General features: G+C 43.2%; 1 protein-coding gene across 1 annotated transcript in view; it reads left to right on the plus strand.

Moving 5' to 3' along the window:
- The window catches only part of LOC126449168 (SAM and SH3 domain-containing protein 1-like), a 438,055-nt gene that overhangs the window by 307,930 nt on the left and 107,556 nt on the right, over window positions 1-22,569 (plus strand). Inside the window, exon 4 of the mRNA XM_050091015.1 lies at window positions 3,003-3,163. Within this exon, the coding sequence (XP_049946972.1) occupies window positions 3,003-3,163 (161 nt within the window). The remainder of the gene's footprint in view (window positions 1-3,002; window positions 3,164-22,569) is intronic.

Raw genomic sequence — 22,569 nt, forward strand, 5'->3', positions numbered from 1 at the left:
ATGATGCCAACTACATACTTACACGGGGCTGAGCCACAGACCTCGGCCGCTAGGGCGATTGCATCAGATGCCGATCGGCCCGGCCTGAAACCGAATTGCCTGTCGCTCATCCCGTGCAGCATGCGGTGAGCAGTCAGTCTGTCCGCTAGTAGCTTTTCAAGTAGTTTGCCGAAGCCATCCAGCAGGCAAATGGGCCTGTAGGATTTGGCCTCTGCAGGGTCCTTCTCGGGGCCCTTTTTAATGATCACCACGTTCGCAGTTTTCCATATTTTAGGGAATTTGCCTTGCCTAAGGCATGCATTGAAAGTGTGTGTGAGTGGCGCAACTAACTGTGGGGCTAAAAACTGCACTACCTCCGCCACAATGCCGTCTGGCCCGGGGGCTTTCCCCTTTTTTAGGGACTTAATAAGAGCAGCAACTTCCTCTTCAGAGAAGGGGAGGACCGCCACGTCGTTTTCATACCTATGAAGGTCTTCTTCACGTAATTGACGTTGCTCTTCAGTGTCTTCGTTTCTATCATCGTCAGGCAACAGCGACTGGAGGAGGACCTCGGCAGTTTCCTGCCAAGATTCCGTCATCCCGTCCCCGCGCCTGAGCGTAGAAATCATTGTTGGGGAACGAATCTTTTCCCTTACCAGTCTATATGGCACGCCCCAAGGATCGAGGGCCAGTTGACTGGTTACGAAATTTTCCCAGCTAGTTGTTCTTGTCTTTTGTAGTTCCTTTTGAAAGTTCTCTTTTGCCTCCCGGTATAACTGCAGCCATCTTTGCTTCTCCCACCAGACGACACTGCGCTGGTAGTGCTTCCTCAGTCTCCTGACTGACTGACGTAGCTCCTGCAGTTCGGCTGACCATGGTGCCGGTGTGGCCGCTACGGCCCTTCTCCTGGTTGGTACGGCTACCTCAATCGCTCTTGTTACTGCGCGCACCAGTCCTTCTGCTCTGTCGTCCACATTCATGTCTTGTCCTTCGTCTCCTTCCGGTAATGGAGGGATGTCGCACTCTCTGGCTAGACGTTCCCAGTCTGCTTTCCTAAAGTTCCTTTGCACCTCCCACCCCATGGCCCAGCGGCACTCTCTGTCTCCAACCATGAAGGTAATCAGATTATGATCACTAGTGGTGGCATTGTCTTCCACTTTCCACTCCCAGAGAATATTCACTGTGTTTGGCGTGACCAACGTCACGTCAATGTTGGTACCCTGTCCTCCTCCAGCCACGTAGGTGGGGGGATTTCCTGGTCTGTTTGCCACCACTAGTTGGAGAGCCATTATCATTTCTTCAGCTTTGGCTCCATTTTCGTCCCTAGTGCCACTGTACCACAGGGGGGATTTAGCATTTATGTCAGCAGTTATAATGATTTTGCGTCCCCGCAACGCCGTGGCCACACTCACTAGATGGTCTATATATTGTTCAATTCTCTCCCCGTACTGGAAGTACATATTAATGATGATAACGATTCCAGCAGGAGATTGTATCTCCACGACGTTGCAGTGACTGTTGGAGAACTGTGACAAGGGGGTTGCACGCAGTGCCGTGTTTGTTATTAGAATAGCCGCTCTGGGGATATCTCCACTGCTGATAGTTTGCCATGTTGCGGCAGTGAACGCAATTTTTCCAGCCAGAGAGTACGGCTCCTGTAGACAGAGTACATCCAGTCTCTTTTCCACCACTTCCTTTCGGAGCTCCTGCATTACTAGTCGACTGTTGTGAGTGTTGAGTTGTCCGATTTTTATTCTAGTCGTCATGGAAAATAAGTATGTATATGGTCATGCGGCCAGGTTTTATTCCAGTCATAAGCCAGTCGGCCGTTTGCTATTACTGATTGATTGTAAATGTCGTCCAGGTCGAATTTCTCACCTCGTCTTTCAAAGACTTTTTTTAGTAAGTCCCGCAGTGCTCCGAAGTCAGTGGGGAGGTTCACCGACTTTAATTGTATCCTATCCACAGCCTCCATCACCGAGAAGGTTACCCTTCGTCCGTACTCATGTCCCACCCGGACCACATGACGTAAGGCAGTGGTCAGGGTAGCCGGCTGCTCCAGTCTTGCTAATTGCATGGTGTACTCTAGATTTGGGTACACCCTCACCGGGTCTACGGGTGGCAACCTGACCACCGGACTATCTTTGGCGTCAGAGTTGGCGGTGGAGCTTGTTATTATGTTATCTTGTATAGGTTTTGTGATTTTATCCGCCACTACCACAGGATGCTCTTGCCGTTGTAGATTTTTAATCGGCATCGTCCCCCGGCATTGGGAGGAGGGTGCTCCGATCTCTGAGGGGAGCTCAGTTTGAATACCAATGTCCCTGGTGGGGGACTCTGTCTGTATGGATTTGTCAACTACTTGAATGTCTGGGCTGATGAGCGACTTCAGGAAGCTCCTGAACCTACTTGCTCTCATTGCATCCCTCCTCCTTTTGCTCGGGGATTTATGCTTTGGCATCCTGCATGGTATGCCGTTTTCAGCCATAGTCTATTCGTGAGATCAATCTTTGTTCAAGCATCCTGTAGGTAGGGCAGTTCCGTCCTGTGGCTCCACAAGACTTCTTGCCACGATTCTTACAGGGGATGCAGACACCTGTGGCCTTACAATCTTTTCTGGTATGCCCATTATCACCGCATTTGGAGCAGGCCGACCCCCTGGTGCAGTGCCTCAGTATGTGGTCCAAGTCGCCACAGTTATGGCAACGAGGTACCACAATGTAGTCTCTGGTATTAATTGCGTGGAAACCCACGTATAGCCTGCCCAGTGATGTTATTTTCTTCCCCTAGAACTTAGAACTACTTAAACCTAACTAACCTAAGGACATCACACACATCCATGCCCGAGGCAGGATTCGAACCTGCGACCGTAGCGGTCTCGCGGTTCCAGACTGAAGCGCATAGAACCGTTCGGCTTCCTCAGAGCCATTTGAACCATTTTCACTTCGCCTATGTCCTTTGCGTTGGCCCATCTCGCCCACCTCTACTTTTTCTGTCTTCTCACACAGGTCGTTGTGTTTCAGATGCGAACCAGCAGCAGCAGAGCGGCAAGAAGAAGACGAGCTTTTCGCGGTTCCTTCGCGGCCTGAAGACGGCCCACCGCAAGGACAAGGCTTCGACCCCCGGCGCCTCCGGCGGCTGCTCTCCGCGGCATGCGCGCGCCCGCCAACAGCGAGAACAGAGGGTAAGTCTACACCTCTCGCCGCTTCCGTCAATCCTACACTAATGTGCTAATTCCTAACAGGTGACCACGCATTTCAAATGTGATTCGATGTAGCGCGTAAGTGGCTTCACTCCATGTGACATCCGTACATCGTCTCTTCTCTTTGCCTTCTTTTGGCGCTAGCCTCGTCGTCAGCAGAAAGTGCTGTCTACACCAGGCCTATAAAGATTTACCTTTTCGTGGACACGATGTGCCTTATGATGGCATCCATAATAAAGGCACTCTTGTAACTGTAGCCATTACAAATTAGGCACTGTAGCTTTTACGAAATGCCCTAGTTTATGAGCGACGTTCAATAAGTAATGCAACAATTTTTTTTCTTGACCAGTTCCGCTTGAAAAAATGCGAAATATGTTGTGGGACACAGTGGAATATTCCCACTTCAGCGCCTTTAGTTTCATGAAGTTCCAGGGGCGGTGCTATACGTAGTCTTCAAAGTGGCGACTGTAACGCAGGTGCGTACAAGGCAGAGAACTGTCACTGAGCATCGCAGATAGTTCACAGACGATTAGAGATTACGGAGACCTGGCAGTGAACGAAGGCACGGTGAGTCGCTGGGCGAGGAGTCTGCCATCATTGTAACAAGATCGAGCAAACCTGTCCTATCTCCCACGTGCTGGTCGGCCGCTTACAACTTTGACCCCTAAAATGATGGAACGGTGCGGACACTCGCATTCGAGGTGATCGACAGATCACAAACATCTCGCTGCTCAGCTGGGCGTCCCTGTTGGTAGTGCTGACACACTCGTCCACCAGGAGGGGTACTCAAAGTGTGCGCCCGCTCAGTTCCTCGCCGCCCAACAGAAGGTCATAAAGAGCAACAAATGACCATCTCTCATCTTTCGCCTTTCATCTGTTTGCCTCAACGAAGGAAGCGCTCGGCGGGAAACAGTACGTGGATGGTGGGGAGGTTACTGATGCAGGAAGACGTTGGCTTCGACGTCGACTATTTGAATGGTACTATGCGTGCATACAGGCCTTCCAAGGCCGTCACGTTGAACGGAGACTGTGTTCAAAAATTGCGTTTTTAGCCAAAAGTATGAGGAATAATACGGTGTGTTGGAATCCTACCTAAAACCAACCTGTTTTCACAAAAAATGTATTGCATTACATATTGAACGCTCCTCGTATCATCACTATGCTTACATGATCAGTAAGTGAAGGCATCGTTAAGTTACACATCGCATCGGGGAAGGTGTTTTACACAATCAAACAAAACAGGAACACGTGACACTGAAGGCACTGGCATTGGTTACAGGGCGGTCAACGGCATGATTATCGTGTTCCTCGCAGAATCTAAACGAAGTGTTAAGTGTAAGTGAAGTTTTTACTCATAAGCAATCTTACTGGGACGTCCGTAGTCACACATCAGCGGCTTGAAAGACAGTCTAGCTATGACAACACGTGTCGTGGTTGCTTATCAGTAGATTGATATGGATAATAAAAATCAAACATGGGGTTGTGCATATCTAAACGAACATTCATATCCTTTCCTTTGTCAGCCCCCTGTAACTGAGTGGGTCAGTGCGGGTTCGATTTCCGGCTGGGTCGGAGATTTTTTCCGCTCAGAGAGTGGGTGTTGTGTTGTCCTAATCGTAACCATTTCACCCCCATCGACGCGCACGTCGCCGAAGTGGCGTCAAATCGAAAGACTTGCACCCGGCGAACGGTCTACCCGACGGGAGGCCCTAGCCACACGACTTACTTACTATTCTTTCCTTACGCTTGAATAAAATTACGGGATGGGGCAGTCAAATGGGAAGATTAAAAAATTTCGCACAAACTGGAAATTTAAACAAAATTTAATTTTTTTGGCACGATTCTTGTGTACGTGAGTGGAAATTTTATCTTGGACGTTATCATATCTTGAATAAGTCATCACTCAGCTGGCGTCGTTGGTTTCGCATTCATAATCAAAATTGGGGGGGGAGTGAATCGGCCCACGGCGTTGTGTGGCATCTCCAACAGAATGTAATTTATTTCTTGGTGAATTCGCTCCTTCGAATAATCTTTGGTTCTTGTGTAGTTTTCCTGGCAAGTATTGGACTTGAGGTACTACTGGAAAAACAAAAAAAAAAGTCTGGAGTCAGTAAGTCCAGTGACTGAAGATGCCACGGAAGTCGCCATTTTTTACTTATGAGACGACCAGTGAACGCGAGTCCAACCAAATCCATTGACACTGCAGTTGTATCGCTGGCTGTACCATCCTGCTGGTAGAGACTGAGTTCTGTGCTGTGTCGTCTAGGCGATATTCACGGAGCTCATCGTAAAGCCTCAAGTACACCATCAGTGTTCTCTTGGGTCTGACTTTTTTTTTACTCTACCAAATGTTTTCTCTGTAGTGCTAGCAGTTTCTCCCCTATGGGATGGTAGCGTTGGAAGATGACACGGAAGTCCGTGGAGATAAAATAAGCTATCGACGTAAAGTGCGTTGAACTCCAACAAAACTATACAAGTTTTTGTAATTCGCCTGTGCATCAAACGCAAGCTGCGTATTTGACCAACGCTCCTTGGTTACTAAAACTTCCACTTGTCTCCATGCTCAAGGTCAAGTCCCCCATTCCCATAATTCCCCATCACAGCAACCAGCCAGTCCTCAAATCTTCCCGTTTGACTGCCTCGCCATGTTTCACGTACTCATGACATAAAATATTGAATAAAACGAGAAATGGCTGAAAAAAGAACTAAAAGTAACTCTGTGCTACATGTGGTTGGCCGACAACTAATAAAAACTGGGAAAGAGACAGCCACTGTGAGAACAAGTAAGTGCTGTTTAACAGCTCTCAGTGCTTAAATAAGAACACGAGTCTCAGTTGAAAAATATATCTTTAAAGAGAAACTGAGACTCAGTTAAAATTGTAAAACTACGATTCATATAATCGTTGCTGACGTACGCACTGAGTAAAAAGCATGATCTAACCATATGGAGATACATTAAACTTACCTACCTAATAATGTTGGCAGCAGTTCGGACAATATGAGAAACCTTACAACTTTTTTCACACTCGTGTCATTGTTATTTGAAACAGAGGACAAATCGTTAAAAACTGTTGCCATCTTCTTAGAACATGAAATGCAGTCAAGTAAAATGTGGTGCACAGCACACTGGTGGAGTCACCTGCCGGAAATAGTACATGTGGGCAGAAAACATTGCCCAATCCTCAGTCTTATCAAAACCAATTCTTTTCACAGACACTGCGAAAACGGGAAGACGATTCATGCAAAGAGGGAAAACACTCAGTCATTGATGGGGTGGGACGGTAAGCCTTTATCATCACAATTACTTTGCTTCCGATGTTAAGAGAAGGGGCGTTGAATCCTTGGAAGCTTGATTGCTCTGCGAATATGGACATGGCTGCAGGTTAGACCATCAAAGATAGACTGTTCTTTGCTGCATTAGGCCACTTGGAGCACCTTGTATAAGGAATGCATGAAAAACTTGTTGTGAAGGTCGGGACAGAGAAAGAGACGTGGACTACATAAAAATTTTCAAGTAACAGCGTAACGGAGCTACATACGCGATGATCCAGAGCTCGACATGGGGTACGTGTGGAAGTAGTCCTCGCGTTGCTCTACAACGGTGAGCGGAAAGTAACGATTGAAAGAAAAGATGTGTTTCCATAGACAGTTAGTTAGAAGACAATTCAAGTATGTCATCGATCTAGGCACCAAATGAGCCCTGTCCAATACATCTTTACTGTTCGCATATTGGCTTTTTAAGCCGAAAGAGGATGTATCCAGGCATTTGCCTAAGCGAGCGTACGACGAGCTAACAGTAAACCTAAAGAGGAATCAGAAGTCCAATATAGTCCAATATGCGCTCTCCATCAAGGTCTGTCTCTCTCTATCGCATTGAAAATAAACTTACAATGGACTCCATTCTTAGAGAAAATATTTCGACATTAGCCATATAGAGATCCACTTCGTTTCTTATTTGGCACCTACAATCAGGAAACCAAGGAGTGTTCAGTTGAAAATGACAGCACATTGACAATGTTATATGTTTGGTTAAGAGCAGTGACACAGAGCTTAAAATCCTGTGCCTCCGTAGCTGAACGATCAGCGTGTCTGACTTGCACACTGAAGACGTTAGTTCAGTCCTCGGTACTGTCATTGGCAGGGATTATTTGAAGCCGGCCGCGGTGGTCTCGCGGTTCTAGCGCGCAGTCCGGAACCGCGCGACTGCTACGGTCGCAGGTTCGAATCCTGCCTCGGGCATGGATGTGTGTGATGTCCTTAGGTTAGTTACGTTTAAGTACTAAGTTCTAGGGGACTGATGACCACAGCTGTTAAGCCCCATAGTGCTCAGAGCCATTTTTGATTATTTGAAAGCTGGCTGGGAGATTAGGATGCTTTCCATTACGTTATATCAAAAGATAAAAAGTGGGATGAATGTCATACTCGGGAAACAATAAAACTGTGTTATTCGCATGTTTGAACGGATGTGAAAACGTTCAGTGAAATAAAAAACCTTCTGTAAGTGAGTCTTATGTGAAATATTTCTGAATCTCTTTAAATGTAAAAGATTTTGCACTGTTGTGGTGGTTCTCAAAAATACTCAGAATGCCATCTTGTCTGTGCCGTTGCGAAGGAAAGTTGAGACACGATTCGTAATGAATGATAGAAATGAAATTAAGAGGAAAACAAATACGGGGCGAGAGTGTTACCACCTTCATCGCTTGACAACTTTCGTTTGTGTATGTGTTTAGGAACGAAAATATGAATTTACTGTAATTTTGGCTTCAGAGGTGCTTGTTTCAACTTCTTTAAATTGTGTACGTTATTTTCCATCACTTCTGCGACTCCTTTTGAAACTTATCCTGGAAGTGTGCACGACTGTGTGCATGGGCTTCGGCTAAATCCAATAGTACATGTTTGTTGCAAAGTGTCTTTAAAGTGATACTTGAAGTACATCTTTCTTCAATTTATCCGGACAGTATTCCATTGTTTTTGTTACTAAAAGAAACCTGTGATTGGAAAGAGTCAAGTTATTCTGTATCTCACGCATAAAGGAAAAAAAAAGAAACATCAATCGGAAATTGCTCTCAGGCAATGGTTAAAATTTTAAGGATTTTACTCACCACAAGTAATCTTGAAATACGATGACATCGTCTGATTTACGCACGGATATAGCTCTTTTAAGCGTTTATTACCGAGTTTTACGATAATATATGTGCCTTAGGACAGCTGCTGTTAGGAGACACTAAATGTATTCAAACACCCATCATTGCGGACACTTATGTATTCAAAACGCCTCTACATACCGTGTAGGAGAATACATAAAATTTAATGCATGAATAAAATACAGCTTAGAGACACAGACAATTAACATTCACGGAACTGATGCCGCGGTCATTTAAATGCATATCAGATTGTTATTTACATCGCTAGCCGTGTAACTGCAGTAAAACAAACATTTGGACAGAGATAGATAAACATGTCCAGTTTAGAGATGTTAAAAATTCAAAACAGCTGAGAATAGCAATTAGCATTACTCACGGTTTCTCCGGGAGATGACAGACCTAGCCATGTTGATATGCCGGCACAAAGGCCACTTTAAGACCTGTCTTTCGATGCTTCCCTGCTTCTCTCTTTCAGCAGCTGCAAGTAACAAGGCACATGTGTTAGAAGAATGTATCCCTGTGTAAAGCAATTAACTGGTGCTTAAATAGCATAGGTAGTTACACACTTTCACTTATGAATCCGCACGGCACGTGTTAATAGGCATTCACTTCTTTTATTATTTTTTTACTCTTCAGGCAGACGAAGGGAACTGAAATAATTTTCCGTCACTATATAAACCTTTATAATCTTTGTTATCTGATTCGGTTTGTAGTTGGCTGTACGCTATTCTAGAACAGAACACCGCACATACATGAATAACAGTTTTTAAATTGCAAAAGGTCTACCAGAAATACAGTAACTGTGACAGTAGAAAAACCATTACAGTAGTCAGTCATAGTGATGAGTACGCTTCAATGTTTGTGTTTGTATGTGATTTTGTGTGTCTAAAGGCTCGCGGTGTAAGGGGGACGAGCCGGCTGGGGTAGACGAGCGGTTCTAGGCGCTACAGTCTGGAACCGCACGACCGCTACGGTCGCAGATTCGAATCCTGCCTCGGGCATGGATGTGTGTGATGTCCTTAGGTTAGTTAGGTCTAAGTAGTTCTAAGTTCTAGGGGACTGATGACCTCAGCAGTTACGTCCCATAGAGCTCAGAGCCATTTGAACCATTTTTTGTAAGGGGGACGGGTAAGTAGTTGATTCACGGTTGGTCCTAAATTTATTTATGTACTTAAAAGCATATTTCAACCCTGTTGTTCACTGTGTATGTGAAAAGTGCCAAATTACATAGTTAAAAATTAAACTACATAGCACTGTACATCTGACTGGGTAAGTGGTTTCGTAGGTCGGGAAAAAAAAAGAGAGAAAGAAAACACGCCATCTTCAGTAGGACGTCGTTTGTAAAACACTGCGAGGTTTAAACCAACCTGCATATAGACTGTGTACACAGTCAAAGATTGCCAATATTTTTTGCCTTTTCGTAATTACGAATTAGCTATCGGAAGACCAACAGAACTAAAGTAACCACTTGGGTTTAGTCTGTAGAGAAGTTCATGTACAGGCTATTCCATTTCAAGTCGTCGAAATACGAGAAAAGTGACCTCGTATGTTTTTAAATCATTAATATTTTTCACATGTGTTAGCTACTGTGAAATAAAGCAACTTTGACAAAATTTCTCATAACTGCTTACAAGTTTTCCAGATAAAATTCCGTGAAGTTAGCGTTATTCACGGAACGCGACAAATTGTCTGCCGTCTAACTCAAGAACCTTAAATCGGATTTCAACGAACTACGACTCATTTTGAACCTGTATGTCTGTTGTTGTTGAAGGTATAGAACAACAGCATAACAATAGTTAATATAATTTTAAAAAATCTTTTAATCATGTATGAAGCATAAACAGGTCTCATTAAGAACCATTATACATAGGCCTGAACCTCCGTTTATTACATATTGATTACAGTTTTAAGTTTCATGGAGCCCCGTGTCTGAAATGTGACAAAAATAATTAGATAATAATTGTTTAAGTTCACTCTGCGTTTAGGTACCAATGGACTACCGTGAAACATAATCAGCAGATGATCGAAAGCGACCTTGTCATGATTCATGGTTGTTGCCGCTGTTTCTATTTACTACTTATTTTTCCTGCAGCTTTCCATTTAATCACATGCTGAACAATATGGTATAGTTTTCATTTCATTTAAAATTGTGTTTTGCGGTAAAATATGAAACAGGATGAAAATTACATTAAATTTTAGTTCTAAAAATGCCGCACAAATACCGCCTCAAACTACACAATCTTGAGCTATACAATCTTAACTTCATTTTGAATTTTGAAAATTTTGTTTTCAGTAATTTTTCAACTACGAATCTCAGAATCGTGTGCTTTTATTAAATTACGGTAACTTTGATCCTTAAAAAAATCGCAAGAACTTGTTTACAGAAAATATTAACTTAACGTTTACTTTAGAAGGGTTACTGCTGTCCGAAGTGAAATTGAACAGCCTGTACAAGACTTTGCAAATGGAAAATTTGTTTAACCTGTATGTATCGAGCAAACGCAGTCAGAGATACTATTTGAGATGTATACTTAACAACAAAATTTCTGAAATGTCAGCGCTTTTCCAACAGTGGAACGATTTTCTAGTTTCGTGAATCCAGCTTCAAACGTGGTACTGTGCCAGTTATGCGATCTGCACTATGTATAGACAATGAGATACGGTGAATTTCGTATTACTGCCACAAACGAAATGAATTATTCGCTACTATTTTAACTACAAATAGATCCTCCAGAGAAAAACGTCGGAATAGTAAACAACTACAAACGTCGATGACTTCTTCTGAGTGGACACCACAGCTACGATAAATACGAAGTTTGACATGGATTCCACCGGGGCACTGTTTTAAAATAGTATTTTATTAAGGTGGCTGTGGTGGTCTAGCAGGTAGTGCTAGACTCCGACCTTGGAGATCCCGGGGATTCTTTCTTGTTCCATTCTCTCCAGAGCCGTCTCAGGTCCACTTAGCCTGCTATCGAATAGAGTACCAGAAATCTTTCTTGAGGGTCTAAAAGACGATGGCCTCGCAGCCCTCCTGCACATAGCGCGGCGGCGAGCGAAGGGCTGTACTCCACCTGCAGTAGTCAGGCCAGAAGCCCATTCACGGGTTGAGCCCCACAGACTTTACCTTTTACTTTATGAAGCACTGCTAGCTATTTTAGAGCTACGCTCATTTTCCAGTGCGTAGTAGATGTATACAGACCATTCCCGTAAGTTGTATGAAACAAAATTCGCTACTCATGCACAGTTATGTATAACACGGTCGTCAATGCACCTGAGCTCGGAATTGGAATCCACACATGCATATACATACGTCGCAAGTGCATAAGTGTGCCCGGAAAGGAAATATGATGTATCCACATCTGTTTTGCATATGAGAATGAGCAAAGCACCATGCTAGTGAATAGTGCTTAATATAGTACTGTTTCAAAATTACAGCCTAATGGAAACGATGTCATTTCTCAACGTTATGCAAGTCTTGGGACTGTGGTTTTTGCTCTGGACTCGTATCCCAGAAAAGCCAAGTTTAATCCTCCGTCCTGTCATTCGGTCTGGAGTTTTCCGAGGATTGACCGAACCGCTTCAGACAAATGATTGGATAATTTCTTCAATATGTCCACAGCCGATACTTGAACAATACAAGCTAGTGCTCCATCCCTAGTAACGGTGATGTCAATAATACGTTATGCTTTAGCCGTCTTTCCTTCGTTCTCACTGTGTGACGTTTAAGGAGCATTATGAACCCTTTATGTGATGTACAAACCTCCGTCTCAAATTATTAACTGTAGAATACGTTATCTACTTCATGATAATCTGAATGTTCATTTGCCAGTTTCTCACGATTATTAAGAGATTGTCGTGCTTCATAACATAAATAATTTGTACGAGGACTATTTTTTTTTCAACCTTCGATTGGTCGCGAAATAAAAACCACAGTGAAAAACTGGTAAAGCTTTGCACTGGTGTGTTACGGAGTGGCCGGCAGGGTGGCTGAGCGGTTCTAGGCGCTTCAGTCCGGAACCGCGCGACTGCTACGGTCGCAGGTTCGAATCCTGCCTCGGGCATGGATGTGTGTGATGTCCTTAGGTTAATTAGGTTTAAGTAGTTCGAAGTTCTAGGGGACTGATGACCTCTGAAGCTAAGTCCCATAGTGCTCAGAGCCATTTGTTACGGCGAGTCTCCAGCATGACTGTCTATCACAACACATCCAACTTTACGGATTGGGTATTTTCTCTGCTCGGGGACTGGATGTTTGTGTTGTCCTTATCATTTCGTCATCACTATCATCATCATCATCATCATCATCATTCGTGACAGTGGCTAGACTGGACTGTGAAAAAAATTGGACTGCGTAAAAATTTGGACTTTGTACGGGCTCTGATGACAGTGCATTCAGCACCCGACAAACCAACCATCATCTCATCCAATTTTTCAGTTCTGAGCGAAAAGTGCACACGCAAAGATGCCTAGGAAATACTGTCATCCGCCAAGAAAAGTCCTGCTGAGGGGTTTCTCCTAATTCCGTGCAGCCCATATAACCTAACTGTCATGCGTTTCCTTCTTCATGACGTCGGCCGCATACTGCAGGTCCAGGGAAGGCGCTTCTGCATAGTTTTTCATCAGGAGTGTTGGATCACCCACCAAATAGCCCGACTTTGCTCCCTCCGATTTTCATATCTTCGTTTACGTGAACCGCTGCCAATGAGGAAACCATTTTGCACACACAACGAACTGCATATCAATTTAGGGAACTGCCGAAAATCACAGGCGACTGCCTTCTATGATGAGGGTAATGGGAAACTGATACCCACGCTACGAAAAATCTCTAAGTCGGAACGGAGATTGTATAGAGAAGTAGCTGGCAGGTGATCTAAATGTTACCAATAAAACATTTGATTGTTCACTATGGTGTCCATTTCGCTACCTGTCGGAGGTTGAAAAAAATGTGGTCCTCCTACGTGAGTCACTTCGTGGTCATTAGCGCACACTGCAGTATTACTCAGTTGACATTGTACAGATTCTCTCGAACCTCAAAATCCTCATATAGTTACACCAGACAAACAGTTTAGATTTATACCTGTCTTTCGTAAGTATTACGCATTCAAGCTAAAACAGAAAATTTTGAAACTTTTTGCTTCTCTTTCATCAGTACCTCCGGCGCTATGCACGATTTTAGACAGTTTGGTAGTATTGTAGAGAAGTGCCAGATTGGATGTCAAGCGCGGGTTTGTGTCTTTTGTTGGCGGCTTTCTGCTCCTCAATCTGTCTGACTGCCCGCAGCGCCGCATTGATCGCGATGCTCTTCCCCGCCCTGATTTATTGGTGCACGTGTTGAATGAGATGTCAAAGGCACTCCCGATGCGCATAATACGGGCTGCGCTATCCGTCAGTGTCACCCGTTGTTAAGACGTCCAGTCGGCTCGCTTCCGTTTGTTTCTCAATCCGGTGAACAGAGGTTTGTAATTCTGCACTCGTTTCAGAATGGGGGTGCCAAGTTAAAACATTCCCTCATTCTCTCTCGGCTATGATTACGTCGCGGAGCCCTGCGCGAACCAGTAGCATCAGATATACAGCCTTGACTGTCTTGTACCTAACGGAACACTGATATAATGCGTGGCCTAATTGCTACTTTCTGTAGACCACCATCTTTCAAAAAGAGAGCGAATGTGTTCGAAACCTCAGATTTTTTTTTTAGTAAAAGCTGTTCTTGATGTTTGTACTGTAATTCTGTGTGCCTCACGTGGGCACAGTGATTTCTGCGCGAAACTAAATATCAGAAACAAAAACGAGAAATGTTCAGAACTAACGTTTGAAATGCGAATGATATTTGCGGTCTGTGCAGCCCTGTAGGTTGGCATCGCCGAAAAATCAAATTTTGTGGGTCACAAAACGGATTAGAATAATATCAGAGTAAAACCTAGAATCAGTTACTAAGACGCAGTCTTGTCAATCACGTCATCAGATTTTAATCACATAAAGCGTGGGACTAGCCAGCAGTAAGGACTGAGGACTCAAGTTGCGAAAGTCCAGGTAGCATACGCCTGTTGGTCAGGCAACCAAGCGAGACACGTTATCGAAACCTTCGCAAAACTGCAATTCTGCCTATAAAGTAATAACTGTAAATTTTTTATTTTATAAATACAGCTCTTAATAATTTCCATGTCGATGCCATTAAGAGCCCTGATGAACTGTTGAGCACATTAAACGAATTTGTTGAAACAATGAAAACATGTAAAGTTATGAAAAGGAAGCAGCTCCTTTCTTATACCAGGCCTTCTCGTCGGTGAATCCCGATTTTCTCTGTGTTTCACGAAAAAAGGAGTGTTAAGAAGGGCAGATAGCTGTTCGTTTCGATAACAGAAGAAATCAAAACATTCTGTATCATATCTTAATGTTCGTGCTATAGTCCACGCAAAAGTACTGTGGTTGAATAACGAGAAACGAAGATTGCACAGTAGGAAACTCAATGGTAGTGATAATGATCCCGACGGAAAAGTAGATTAGTTAATCGTCTCTCAGTTCCAACAAATCCACGCAGTAGCTTTATATCTGCTGACACCTGCGCGGATAGCCGTGAATGTTAAAGCGCCGCTTCCGGGACGGAGAGTTGCGCCCCCGCGGATCGAAATCGCCCGGTGGATTAACGAGCAGAGCCGATGTGCGTGCCAGTCTGCATGTGGTTTTTAGGCGGTTTCCTACATTCTATTAGACGAATACCGCGCTGGTACCCCCATCCCGGATCATTTACACGATTTGCAAACATTTAGAAAACTTTTGCACACTTTCAAATGAATAACACTTCACGTAGGCTGGTGGAGTACACATACTTCGTCCCGTGGAGTAACGGGTGATGACACCAAGGGCATTACGCCACCCCTTAAACTAATCATGGCAAATCCATTAATAACAGTACAGACTCTAAGCCGATGAGTGACAAATGCGTAAGAAAAAGAAGCAGAAGAAAGGCTCAGTCTGAAGCCGTGTACCTTGACTTCAGAAAGGCATTTGACACACTCAACAAGTCGCTCTTAACGGAACAAGATATACAAATGTAATTTCCGCAGTAGCCCAAGGAAGTGTAATAGGACCGTTACTGTTCACAATGTGTATGAATGATTTAGTAGAAATGTCAGGAGCTCTTTAACTTTGTTCGCAGATGATGAGGTCTTCTGTACGAAAGTATCAAAGCCAGAAAACAGTATGGATTTGCTAAATGAGCTACAGAAGATTGATGAACGGCGCAGTCTCCGGCAGTTGACACTGAACGTAAATAAATGTAACACTTTTGTGCATATCCGGGGACGAAATCCAGCACTGTACAACTACAATATTGATGACAAATTTTTGGAAACAGCATGTAACGTAAAATATGTGGGAATAACTATCCAGAGTGACCTTAATTGGAGTGACCACATAAAACAAATTGCAGGGAAAGCAGACGCCTAATTCAGATTCATAGGTAGAATCTTAAGGAAATGTAACTCTTACACGAAAGAAATGGCTTACAAGACACTTGTTCGACCTATTCTTGAGTATTTTCCATCAAGCTGGGACCCTTAACAGCTAGGACTGACAGGAGACGTGGAGAAGATTCAACGAAGAGCGGTGCTTTCCGTCACGGGATCGTTTAGTCGGCGCGAGAGCGTTACAGAAATGGCAGACGTTACAAGAGAGGCGTTGTGCATCACGGAAAAGTTTACTATTGAAGTTTAGAGAGAGAGTTTTCCGGGAACAATCAGGCAACGCGTTACTACCACCCACATGCATCTCGCGAAACGACCAAGACGAAAAAAGTCGAGAATTTGCAACTAATGGCTCAAATGGCTCTGAGCACTATGGGACTTAACATCTATGGTCATCAGTCCCCTAGAACTTAGAACTACTTAAACCTAACTAACCTAAGGACATCATACAACACCCAGTCATCACGAGGCAGAGAAAACCCCTGACCCCGCCGGGAGTCGAACCCGGGAACCCGGGCGTGGGAAGCGAGAACGCTACCGCACGACCACGAGCTGCGGACTTGCAACTAATACAGAGGCTTACCGACAATCTTTCTTCCCACCCGCCATTCGCGAGTGGGAAATGGGGATCAGGTAATGCTACCAGAAGTTCCATCCGTGACACACCATCAGGCGGCTTGCGGTATATTGATGTATATATAGATACATCTGCGGTCAAATTAATATCATCGTGCTGTGGTCAACAAGTGATCCTAATTCATAAAAGGTTGCAGATTTGATATCTGCGTGCAGAGGAAGGAATGAATTGAAAGAAAGAAAACCTACTGTAAAGTACAACAGCTAGACAGAAATAATGTAGTTAATACCGTGCACTGTAATTTGATCCAGTACAACATTCGGATAGTTGTTCCCATAGGGCGAACAATTCGGTAAACGAATATGACATCAACTTTTATTCGTCTCAGTGCTAAATCTTTGCGCGTCTGCATTTCGTGCAGAAAGGTTTCGAGAAAGCAAGCAGCCAGAAAAGCAAGTCATTTCATTCGCCACGAATGGCCGCTTATCGCGGATGAAGTACTGCGTTGTGTATGCGTTTGAGCATTTGACGGGCAGAAGAGGGCACGAGCAAGCGCTGGTGCTGGCGCAGCCGCTGTCGCTAAGCCGTTTTATTACGGTTGCTTACTAAGCAGCTCTGGCGGCAGCCGGCTAAGGCGCTTTGCGCTCCCGGGCCGCCTGCCGCCTGCAAGATGGGGCGCTGCCAGCTAAAGGGGGATTCCCCGGGCGCGTGGGAACGCTTCGCCGGCGGCGCCTGGTTCGACTCCCCCCACAGTGGCACACGGTTCATAGCTGCACTCTACTGTGGGGCAGCTCACTGTGCAATCTTCATGTCTAAATCAGTACAGTGTACATTACCACTGGTAACTGAAGTATTATTAGAAACTTGTCCTGTGTGTAGGTGCTCACTCAAAAGGAAAAGTTAGAAAAAAATATTTTGACAGCTGTTTCCTTTTATTGTAGTTCAACACGATACATTTTTGTTAAAATCTCCCAGGGCAGATGTACAAGAAAAACGCTGTAATTGCGCACTTTGTCGAGACATGACGACTACCACTGTCCGCACTGCCTTCTAAAAGCTGGAATAATTATATTATGTTTTTTCTGAGAAGTGTTATTGATATTTATATCAACATTCGAAGATTATGAAGTCATATTAACGAAAAAACTGAATAATAAGTTCCCTTTTCTTTTAGCGGATTACGAAACAAAATTTTCCGCTAGATGTAAGTGCTTGTAACACAATGTCACGGAACAACTCTTATTTTCTTGGATATTAACTAAAAAATGTTTACTGCTGGATAAATTTAAGTGCGTTATTAAAACAGTAGAGTCAGTCAATTGTGACCAAAAAGTAGACTGCTGCAACTCCAAGCAGGATACCTTATTCCTTCCCCTTTTTCATTTCTTGATACTTGCATATTGTTTACTTCCAACTAACATCAATATTTACGTAGTTCATTCAGAACTAATCATAATATAATCATATGATAAAGTTACAGCAGATCATATTTTAAATAGACGAGATGACAGCCTTCTCCTCCGTATAAGATCTATCAGTTTATTACGAGTTTGGCATTTGAAAAGCAGTTATAGAAATAGCCATTCAGCCGGCCGGGGTGGCCGAGCGGTTCTAGGCGCTACAGTCTGGAACCGCGCGACCGCTACGGTCGCAGGTTCGAATCCTGCCTCGGGCATGGGTGTGTGTGATGTCCTTAGGTTAGTTAGGTTTAATTAGTTCTAAGTTCTAGGAGACAGATGACCTCAGAAGTTAAGTCCCATAGTACTCAGAGCCATTTGAACCAAATAGCCATTCATAATGTTAACATTAAAATCAGAAAATACTTTCGTGTACTTAAGGAATGCCTCCATCATGCTTTCAAGCAATCCCAAGTATCTCTTTTTAAGGTTCCATGTTCACTGGGTGAAAACGGAATCCTCATAGGATCACTTTACTGCCCGTCTGTTACGACCCCATTTTCTCAGGAAGAGGTAGAGGTTGTTGTTGTTGTTGTTGTTGTTGTTGTGGTTGTGGTCTTCGGTCCTGAGACTGGTTTGATGCAGCTCTCCATGCTACTCTATCCTGTGCAACCTTCTTCATCTTCCAGTACCTACTGCAGCCTACATCCTTCTCAATCTGCTTAGTGTATCCATCTCTTGGTCTCCCTCTACGGTTTTTACCCTCCACGCTGCCCTCCAGTACTAAATTGTAGAGGTATTAAGTTGAAATTAATGTCACGTACTGTGGTCCATGGTCCTTTGGCAGTCTAAAAATTATAAGCTTCTGAGTTAATGCAGTCTAAAGATAGCGCCATTTATATCACATATTTTGATACTGGGAAACTCACTCATTAAAATGTATAGATGAACACTCTATACATATTATTAAGATCGTGCGGAACCCTCAAAGCGCGAAACCTACTCCCAATTGTCCAGTTTATTTGATTTAATTTAATTTGTATGTTTCTTTGCCCGGAACAGAAAGATCTTTATGCTTGCCACTGTGCCGTATCGTTATTACCACAGTTATATGAGACGGTAAACATGGTGCTGGGAACTGTCTCGTACGCATTCATAAATGTCAGTGAGCGAATCGTTTACGTGCAGTCGTCTCTTCCGCAAATTCTCTGCCTCACGCTCAGGAAAGGTCCGTTATCATTCGGGCTTTTAAATCTATTAATGGGACGGTGAATAAAAACACACTGCATGAAAAAAAATTCCGTACTACATGCGACATTTTTCTAAATAAACATACCTCTGAGCCTTTCACTTCTCAGACATTAACATATTATTTCCTTCCATCTCAACAGTTTGTACTTACGAGCAAAGTGACCCTACTAGCGATACATTCAAAAGCATACGCCACAGCAGCAAATCTCATTCGCTGTAATAATTTTCATTTTTTTGGCTATAATTGTTTTATCATCAAAAATAAATGTCTGACGCTAGTGGTCTAGTACCTGAGTGGATATTTATAAGCCTTCCAGTATTTTACATTGCCAGTCGTATTCAGGTAGGTCTAACCAATCTTCTAAAGAAGCAGCACATAGCGTCGGTCTGAAAGCGAAATAATTTTGATAATTGCATACATTGCGACGTCCCAACTCTCTTCTTTTTGTGTGTTTGCACTAAATTATTACGACCAAAAATAAAGCTCTCCACCACACATTCGTGGTTCCTGTTTAGTGGCCTCTGACATATGCTGACAACAGTGCCGCCACAAAACTGCAAAAGGATAGTAAGTGACGACACAAATGAATTGTTATCGAATTAAGGTTTCATTGTGATAGCATTATTTTTGTTGCACTTTGTGAAAAGACCATACAGCTGTCACTAGAAGTGTGAGGCATAGTAGCACGGAACTAGCTGATACGAGGTGGTGCGCAGACAGATGTCGTGGGATGTTTGATACTTTGTAGACCTTAGTTACTGTTTCAGAGAGAAGATCTAAAGAAGAGCAGCACGTTTCGTTACAGGTTCATTTACTAAGCGCGAAAGTGTCACGGAGATGCTCGGCCAACTTAATAGCAGACTCTGCAAAAGAAGCTTTCTGCATCATGCTGTGGTTCACTGATTAAATCTCGATAGATTACATTCCTGGAAGAGTCAACCAATATATTGATTCCTCCTACGTATATCTCACGAGAATATCATGTAGATAATATCAGACATGTCCGATCCCTCACAGAAGCTTACCAGCAATGGTTCTTCCCGCGAACCTTTTGCGAATGGGACAGGGAAAGGTGCAAGTGACACTGATACACAAGAACCCTCCGCCTCATGTATTAAAGTGGCTTACGGAGTTTAGATGGAGATGAAGATGTAGATGTAGAAGTTATAAACCAATCATAGTTATTACTGTTATTGTTTAAGGGCTCTCTGCTCCGCTCAGCGACCTCAATTACCAAAGGAGTCATTCTCTAAGTAAATTCATAGATGAGGTTGCAGTTGGTAATTACATACTATATTGCGCAAAAACATTTTCTGTCTAGATCACAATTTATTTCTTTTAATTTCGCATTTCGGTAGACTGCCATAATCATAACAATAACTTAAGAATCAATGTAAGTGTTGAGTAGATAGTACATGATCGTACGATCATCTACTGTTTGACGTAATACATTGTACTGATGCTTTAAGTTATTCGTCAGATGGTGGTAGTCTAACGAAATGCGTACATACAAGAAACAAAGGGCTGCCTAGACAGAAAACATTGTGTATAAGTACATCATGGTCGCATACCTCTATAAAGTCTTCCATTAACATACTGTAAGGAGCAGTCAAGTGAAAAAGAGAGAGATGAAAATTAAACGCAACAACTGGTGATACATTGATCCCTGTGTGAAACAAGACGGTCAGTGCCTTCACGGCATGGAAATTGCATTGGAAGGGACCGGGACTGTATGGGGGATGTGTAAGGTCTTCCCAGCGAAATTTTTGCACCGTACTCGAAACAGCCGTGGCAACATCCTGCACAGAATGATGCCGTCTGTCAACATTCCTTGGCATATGGACTTGATGGTGCGCTTAAATATTTACAGTGTGTACACGTACCGATGTCCGTTAATTGTGGCGCCCTATTTCAGAAAGTCAATAAGCAGCAGGCCCTTGCAGTCAAGAAAAAGGTCATCATGACCCTCTCGGAGCTGGCGTGACTGTTTTTTGGGTACGCTGTAGAGGTTCCGCTGGGAAGCACTTACACATCTCTCACCACGTGATTTCCCAATTTTAGGAGTTATAAGGAAATACTTTCGTGTCCGTTGATTTGCTTCGGAAGTAGTAGTTCACCACTTGATACAGTCATCGTTCTGCAGGCAACCGCAGACATTTTTCACGACGACATTGGCCGTCATGTATCACAGTGGAGTAAATGTATTAACACTTACGGCGATTACTTTTGAAATAATGAACAGTTTACACACTTTTCCGTAAGTCCCGTTTCCATTTCATTGCCCCTTACACATAGTTTCTAGTATGTGTCACGGGTCTGATGGCGGTTGTATGTTCTTTTCACAAAAGTGACCAAAATTAATAGTGTTATAATTAATTTCTCTCTTCACTCATATATCCTTTGGCATTTTTTTGTGGATCTGTTAAAAATCCTTATCTCGGAAAGTTGACAACACTGTTTGCATTTACTGTTGTGTCTTTAAAAAGAAAGGGTAAATTGCTTGGAAACAGAGAAAGAAATATACTAATCTGTTATGCTATTACATATCTAATATAACTTGCAAATAATGAACAAATACTCCATCAGAATTGGAACCCAGGCGATGTACGAGCGTATCTAGCAGAAAACATGTTATGATCAATAGTGAGGGTTAGACGCCATTTCGCGCATTTCAGTCGAAGGGAAAATTCTTTTTGACAGTCGTTAAAACTTACTATAATAATAATTCCTTTGTGAAAGTTTAGCAGTTTTACGATAACACACATATTTCGAAAACGAGCACGGGCGAATAGAAGCAGCAGTACACGGTGTTACGCTTGATTCACGAGCAACACGCTAATGCTGAACGATGTAGATTGATTTGCATTGCTAATCAATGACAAATTACTGCATTTACTGATAATATTTGACTAATAAACCCTGGGCACCGAAATATATTCTATTAAAAACTGACGGTAAGACGCTAAAGGAGTGTAAAGGATTCGGAAATGAGATTCACTATTTCCCGAACTGGTTACTGCTGCGATATGCCCAGAGGACACGGCTGTGTTAGTTCATCCGTGATCGGCTCTGCTATAATTTAAGTGATGAATGCGCTTCCATGTACGGTTCAGTTAGTCCGTTAAACGCACGAATGAAAACTGAAGCGGTCGGCGCATCCACGATCCGAGTCAATTATATACTGCAGCATACGCTTACGGCTTCTGGCTTTCACAATGGATGTAATCTCCATGTAAATATCAGTCTATAAATTCATATAACCTTAAGACAGATTTAGGGATGTTGACCTTCTTGATAAAACAGTAATCACGTATGTTTCAGTCTACAGATTGTAATAAATGTAACAGAGATCTGGAGACAGTGATCTTCTTGCCACAACAATAATGATTTTTAATTTCTTGTTTTCCTTTAATATTGTTACGGATTGTATAGGTTTCCTACATAGACGTTCGGAAGACGTGCTTGAAATAAATCAAGTATTGTTGCAACAAATAAACACTGCAATATTCCTCCAAGATTTCGGTGTAAAATTTTAAAAAAATTGGCTTTTAAAGA

This window comes from Schistocerca serialis, chromosome 1 (assembly GCF_023864345.2).
Source record: "Schistocerca serialis cubense isolate TAMUIC-IGC-003099 chromosome 1, iqSchSeri2.2, whole genome shotgun sequence".
NCBI lineage: Eukaryota > Metazoa > Arthropoda > Insecta > Orthoptera > Acrididae > Schistocerca > Schistocerca serialis.